General features: G+C 47.1%; 1 protein-coding gene across 2 annotated transcripts in view; it reads left to right on the top strand.

Moving 5' to 3' along the window:
- Positions 1-261: 261 nt before the first annotated feature.
- Positions 262-7,216, top strand: part of slc39a6 (solute carrier family 39 member 6) — a 10,546-nt gene continuing 3,591 nt past the window's right edge. Inside the window, exons 1-10 of one of the 2 annotated variants that reach the window (XM_008434756.2) lie at positions 262-1,200; positions 2,430-2,625; positions 3,172-3,550; positions 3,994-4,150; positions 4,845-4,958; positions 5,331-5,500; positions 5,640-5,822; positions 6,253-6,337; positions 6,498-6,893; positions 6,972-7,052. In XM_008434756.2, the coding sequence (XP_008432978.1) occupies positions 2,432-2,625; positions 3,172-3,550; positions 3,994-4,150; positions 4,845-4,958; positions 5,331-5,500; positions 5,640-5,822; positions 6,253-6,337; positions 6,498-6,893; positions 6,972-7,052 (1,759 nt within the window). In that variant the 5' untranslated portion in view covers positions 262-1,200; positions 2,430-2,431. Of the gene's footprint in view, positions 1,201-1,321; positions 1,610-2,429; positions 2,626-3,171; positions 3,551-3,993; positions 4,151-4,844; positions 4,959-5,330; positions 5,501-5,639; positions 5,823-6,252; positions 6,338-6,497; positions 6,894-6,971; positions 7,053-7,216 lie in introns of those variants that run through there. The other variant, XM_008434757.2, reaches the window with a different exon arrangement.

Here is a 7,216-nt window from a genome sequence, read left to right on the forward strand (position 1 = left end):
GATTAGAGTCAGAATGGAGAGTTTGGACAACAAATGTCTGTTTTTGTTGCAGAAAAGTAACAACTTTACACACAAAACGCTCCGTCCTCCTCCTGGGGAGGAATGTGAGAGGACAGCTCCTGAACCATAAACAGATGTGTAATAAAGGAGCTGTGATTCAACGACGCAGCGGGAATTTAAACCAATAAAATAATCCAGATGAAGCTCCAAACTGGCGGCAGTTCTCACCCAGCCATAAACAGATGAAATGTTTCCTGTTTGTTTATTCAGCCAGTAAAAGCTGGGAATATTTCCAGATCATTCCCAGTCGTCTCCCTGGAGCCGAAAGTGACTTCCAGACGCGGGACGTCCATCGTGGGAGACATTTTGGACAGAAAGACAGCGGTCATCTTAATCAGGCCTAACAGGAGCTCAGTATTAACTCTGGTTTCCTCTCATCAAAACGATTCTAACAGATCTGGGAGCAAATGTACAGATTTGAACCTTCATGGACAGAACAGCTGTTTCTTTGGGTCATTTTGGATTTTTAATTTCACGTTGATTTAAGATGCACAGTCCTCGTATTTATTGAGTCCAGGAAAAACGAGCGGAACTTTTCTCACTTCATCCTGAAGGACAGGCTTGGTTGTCAGGCCCCTTCTGTCCCATTCAGACATTAATACATGGAAAATAACTTCACCTTTCAGTAAATACATTTAAATGTTTAAAGATGTAAGCAGGATTTTTTTTAAAACAGTGAACATGCAAAAACATTACAAAGCAGAAAACATCAAAATATAAGTAACTGAATAAATATTTTCCAACATGATTATAATTTTAGTCTGGTAAAAGAAACGTTGCTCCTGGATTATAAGTAAATTATATTTTCACGTTTTAAAATAAAGCAGCCTGATAATTGCAACCACTTTGCATAATCTTAAAATGTTGCACGTTTTATAACTAATTTAAAAAAACATTTTTTCCTCTTGTTGGTTTATTTAACTGCTGCAGAGTCAAACAACCTTCATGTTTGTGGATGGAGATAACGAGCTCTGCAGCTTCCTCCGACTCATCCTTCCTCAAGTGGGTTGAGCTCAGATTTCCTACAGTCCGCGAAGGCGCCACCGAGCTCATTCATTGTTGAACGAAGCGGACGGACTGGAGACGCCGAACCGCACCGAGCAGCTGCTAGAAGAACCCAAAAGACCCGGTTTCCCCGCTGTAAGTCGGCCCAAGTCGTTTAAATGTCGGTTCGGTTGGGTTTCTGAGCCGTCTGGAGCCGCTGCTGCCCCGCTGCGGTCCTCTCCGCACGGTGCGGCGTTCAGCGGCGCAGTTTCCGGGTTTTGCCGCCTTTGTGCACACGGCACCGGACTGGTGCGGAGCGCACAAAACCAACGTGTTTCTGTTTACCTCCGCTGTGTGAGTGGGTCCGGAGTGGGACACCGACACGCGTGGCCGCTGAACACGGTGTTTATTACGGTTCAGTGGTTAAATTTCACCGGCAGGCTGCGGTCCAGACTGGGCGGCAGCACGAGGCCTGATTCCGGGCCGCAGCCACCTGGAACATCCCGTCTGTCAGCATCCAGAGCGGGAAAGCCCAGTCCGGGCTGATGGCATGGGGGGCAACCCGGTAAAAACACGGTTTATTTCAGCAAGTGACCGCCTTATTTTACTTTAATTACCTCTAATATCAGCAATAGTAACATTAATTTCGTTCTACAATAATAATCCGGAAAGACTCGGGGCTCTCATTTTCTTTTTGGCCAAACTCCGTTCAGAAAAACAAACATTTTAATATTTCTTTGCCACACATTTGAGGAGCGGTGTATTTTTTTGCCACAGTATTTATTAAAAACTCCTTTTTAATTCGGCTCATCTTCTAGAAAACCCTGAACCTGATTTTGTGCTGATCCTCATCTTTTCCCTCTGTCTACTTATAAACTCCAGTGACCAACTTAACAGGATTTCCAGAGGAAATGTTGCTTTTAGACTAATCTGATGCTTAAGTACCGCGACATGCGGCTCCCTTTGTGCAACACTGAGCCTGTTGGGCTTCACTATAACTGCCACTTATCATCACCATCAACTTCTTTAAAGACACACATTTATATGAGGAAAATAATAAAGAATAAAATCCATTAGCTGGTCCTTTTGTTGGTAAATATTTAGGCTGATTAAATGTTAAAGATGTGGACTCTAAGAGCCGCAGCGTTCCCCTTTGGCCTCAGTCAGCCTGTTTCACTTCCTTCCTCTGAAACTGTTTTAAAGGTTAGAAGGTGATTAATTTGGTGGTTTTTGCTCTGAAGTGTGAAAACAAGCAGCTTTAAGAAGCTGATTCATCCTCTGGTAACATTTTGGACATGTTTGACCTGCTCATTCTGCTCAGAAACCCTCAATTTTCCAGTTTTTCTGTCTTCCGGTGATCCAGACGTGACGTTTTGTCCCAGCAGAGATGCTGACTGACCAGATGGCGGCAGCCATCTTGGCTGCGACGCTCTGCTTCGCTGCCAGCTGCGTTTGGGCGGCGGCGGACTGCTCGCCGTCCCCCACCGAGGCCTCCGGCGGCGCCCGGCTCCTGACCGCGGTGGTGGACGCTCAGAGGGCCGAGCGGGCCCGAAGGCAACACCTGGAGGCGCTGTTCCACAGGTGAGTTGGGGCTTTCAGCGAGAAGAAACGAAACGGGGAGAGGAAAGTGCTCATGGTTATAAAAACTCACATTTATGGTTCAGAACATGCAGCCACAGCTAAACTGCTGAAGATTTTCCTGACACTTTTTCCTTCCACTCAACTTTCTATGACCTTAATGGTTTCAATTAATCATTTTTTTAGTAATCAATGATTTTTACGATTAATCAGATATTTTTAGTTTTTCATCTTAAGTGATATTAAAATTTTGTTTAGCAGGTAAAACATAAAAAATACTAATTTTGCTTTATTAGTTTATTACATTTTGTGAATAAAATGAATTATAAAGAATCTAGAAACTAAATTGTCCTTCAGAAAAAGTTTTATTTGAAACCAAAACACCTGAGAGAAACTTTATCACCCAGTTTGTTATTGATATAGTTTTAATTTATCATGTGATCAACTGATTTATTGGTTATTGTGAATATTTGACGCGTTTAAAGTTGCGCCTAAGAAACTGATCATTAATATTGTTAATATATTGAGAGAGTTTGATCCCCCATGCAGATACGGAGAGAACGGCTCCATCTCTCTGGACGGCCTGAAGCGTCTGCTGCAGAGCGTCGGCCTCGACCGGATCCGGAACGTCATGGTGAAGCACCGGGAGCAAGCCGGCCACCACCATGACCACCACCACCACCATCATCATCATCACAGACACCCGGCCGCCGACCAGAACAGAACCGAGGACCTGCAGCAAACCCCGCCCACTGTGTCTGCGGCGCCGGGTCGGGGCGGCAGAACCGCCGACGGCGCCGGGTTGTTGGTGAAAACCCAGAAGAGAAGCTTGGCTGGAGAAGGAGCGGTCGCCACGGCGACGGCGGCTAAAAGCGAGCCAGTGGAGCATCGTGATGAACTGGACCAGGATCATCTGGAGGAGGAAGAGGTCCGACTGACACGGGGAGAGGTTCTAGTTGGTGTAGATCTATGAGAACCATGGTGGAACGTGTTTCCTTTAACTCCAGCTGCTCCTCCTTCAGGTTTTCTGGGGGAAACTGGAATAAATAAAGAGAAACGAGCTGAAAACAGAAATATTCAGGATTTTAATTCAGCCGTCAGTTTGGATCAAAGTTCGTCTCTCAGGAGCTCCTGATCCTTCATGGAGCTTCTTTAGAAATGTTAGCCGCTACACGCTTAGCATTGAGATGCTGTTTCATGCTAGCATAGCGCCACTGCTATGCTAACTCCTTTTAGCACAACTTTTAACACAACAGCAGTCTTTTCCAGCGTCCAATCAGATCGCTTGAAGCAGAAATTAACCCCGACTGGCTTCAGATGCAGCTGTGATGGTCTAAATTACGACTGACTGAGTTTTGGTATTTCCTGCAGTGCCTGAACGCCTCGGCTCTCCTCCTCTCACACGGCATGTCCCAGGAAGGAGGCGTCGCCCTGGGAGACTTCTCCTTCCTGTGCCCCGCCCTCCTGCACCAGATCGACAGCGGGGCGTGTCTCCTCCACGGCGACGCCTCCCGACACCAAGACACGGGTAGGAAAGTCGGGCTGCAGCTTTTCCTCCACCGTCATCAGAGAAAACATCTGGAAATGTTGGTTCATCTGGATTAACAGGCTCTAATCTGAAACCTCGTCATGTCGGCGATTAATCCCTTCATCAGCAGTTTCTGCTTCTGTTCATGGAAAATAATTATTTGACCAAACAAGTTTGATTTGTTGCTTCTTTTTTTTTTTTTGTTATGGAAAGAAATCTGAATCGATATTATTGCAAACAAGAACTCTTCAAAAACTAAAGTTTTAAATAATTCCAAATTAAAAATGTTAAAATCTTCTGAATAAAAAATATTTTTGTACAGTAACGTTTGTACCTTACGGCGGCCTGAAGCGTCTGCTGCCATAAGGTAGCAGGTGTGGAAAGCCTGACCAAGCCTATTGGTCAGGCTTGGTCAGGCTTTCCACACTGACCAATAGGAAAGCCGTTGCCAACGGCGACGTGGATGATGCAGCTCCTTCACAGGAAGCTCCGCCCCCAAAACTGTGGATTTTAATCTGTGAAATAAGATTAGAAAATAATTTATAAAACTCAAATTTAAAAAATCAGAAAAATGTAAATGTTTATTGACGTTTCAGAATGTTATTGTTATATTATTTCAAAATGCTCAACACATTAACGTTATTATTGGATATAATCCGTCTGCTGTGTTTTATTTATCTCTCTGTATTTTTAGGACATAAACACCACAGACATTCACACGGTCACCATGGAAACCACGACCACAGCCACGCCACCCATAACCACAGCGAGCCCAGCGGCGGGGAAAACGGCAAACACATCGCAACAGGTGAGCTGGTTCAGGCTGGGAGGTCAAAGGTCAACGTTCAGCGGTGGAACGGTGAAACGCGTTTCCTTTAACTTCCTGTTTCCTCTTCAGTGTCTCTGGTTCCTGCTAACCGTCGTCTCCTCCACTCCGTCAAACAGAAAACCTCATAAAATTCACCAAAAATCACAAATTCTTCAGGTTTTAAACTGATGGATCATTTTAAATGTATCATTTAACAAAACATTAAAGTCTTTTTGTTGTTTTTCACCTTTAAATAAATGCTAATGCTAACCTGCTGCTCCAGCCTCGGCCCGACGAAGCAGAGAATCGCTGTTCTGCCTCTCGACGGCTCGTCGTCCCGGTTCTGGTTCCTGACGCTCTGCTCTGTTGCAGCCTGGGTCGGCGGCTTCGTCTCCATCACCATCATCAGCGCGCTGTCCCTGGTGGGCGTCCTCCTCATCCCGCTCATGAGCAGAGTCTTCTTCAAGTTCCTGCTCAGCTTCCTGGTGGCGCTGGCCGTGGGAACGCTGAGCGGCGACGCCTTCCTGCACCTCATTCCACACGTGAGTCGGAGACACTTTGTTTACATCAACTCCTGACTCCATCAGTCGGGAGTTTTTCCTTCCACTAAATCTCCTCTCTGTGCTGATCTGAGTGGAGCAGCCGCAGCATCGCTGAGGCGTTTTGTTTCCGTCTCTTCAGTCCCACGGGAACCACGACCACTACAACCACCTGGACGACCACAACGACCTTCACCCCGACAACGAGGAGGAGAACATGGACGGCGTGTGGAAGGGCCTGACGGCTCTGGGCGGAGTCTACGTCATGTTCCTGATCGAACACTTCCTGACGCTGGGAAAAATGTACAAAGACAAGAAGCAGAAGGTTGGAGACGAAGCTTTGATGTTTTCTGTTGATTCACATTTTATTTAAAAACTCGACACAGAAAGAAGCAGCAGGAAAATCTGCACAACCCGACGATGGATTACATCCGTCGCTATGGCAACGATATCTGCTGATTAATGCAGCAGGAAGGAGTTTAAATGTTTAGTTCAACCAGCAGATGGCGCCACATGCAGCTTTTTCAACAAAACTGAATTTAACATTTAGTCTGTCCTTATGAAGTAAATATTGAAACTAAACACGTCATAATTATTTTATTCTCATAATATTATGACTTTATTTTTATCTTATTGTGACTTTATTCTCATGACTTGTTGTAATTTAACAGTTTTTCACATCCTGTCACATAAACACACCGACTTGGAGGTTCTGGTTCTGTTGGTTCTGATGTTCATGTTGGTTTTTCTGTCAGGTCCAGAAGAAGTGGGACCAGACGGACAAATCGGACCCGGAGAAGCAGCCGTCTCTGGGGGAGAGCGAGCTGAAGCCAAGCGAAGGTGAGAGTCCCTTCTGGTCTGGTTCTGATCCTGTTCTGGTCTGATCCGGTTCTGGTCTGGTCCGGTTCTGGTCTGGTCCAAATCTGGTCTGGTCTGGTTCTGATCCGACCCAACTCGCTCCTCTCAGACGCTTCCTCTCCATCTGCTCTTCCTCCACCAGACGCGGAGCCGAACGGCGCCGGTGCGTTCGGCGAGCTCCCCGGCGGCGTGACGGAGGAGGAGCAGGTGATGCTGACGCCGCAGGTTTCCGTGGTAACGCAGCAGACGTACGGCCGGCCCGCGGGGGACGGCGGCGGCTCCGGATACTCGGCCGAGGACTGCGAGAACAAATGCCACTCCCACTTCCACGACACGGTGGGCCAGGCGGACAGCCTGCACCACCATCACCATGACTACCACCACATCCTGCACCACCACCACTCCCAGAACCACCACCCCCACAGCCACTCCCAATCCTACTCCGAGGAGCACTTCCAGCAGGCCGGCATCGCCTCGCTGGCCTGGATGGTCATCATGGGCGACGGCCTGCACAACTTCAGCGACGGCCTCGCCATCGGTGAGCCGCCGTCGCCACGGAAACGGCCCGGGAAGCCGCCGGTGGGCGTGGCCTGACGGAGTGTCTGTGTGTCTGCAGGAGCCGCCTTCAGCGAGAGTCTGTCCAGCGGACTGAGCACATCGGTGGCCGTTTTCTGCCACGAGCTGCCGCACGAGCTGGGTGAGGCAGTGAGGAGTTTTATTATAGAAACATAGAAATACCAACATAGAAATACCAACATGGAAAGACCAACATAGAAATACCAACATAAAAATACCAACATAAAAATACCAACATAGAAAGACCAACATAGAAGTACCAACATAGAAGTACCAACATAGAAA

This window comes from Poecilia reticulata, linkage group LG17 (genome assembly GCF_000633615.1).
Source record: "Poecilia reticulata strain Guanapo linkage group LG17, Guppy_female_1.0+MT, whole genome shotgun sequence".
NCBI classification, from domain to species: Eukaryota; Metazoa; Chordata; class Actinopteri; order Cyprinodontiformes; family Poeciliidae; genus Poecilia; species Poecilia reticulata.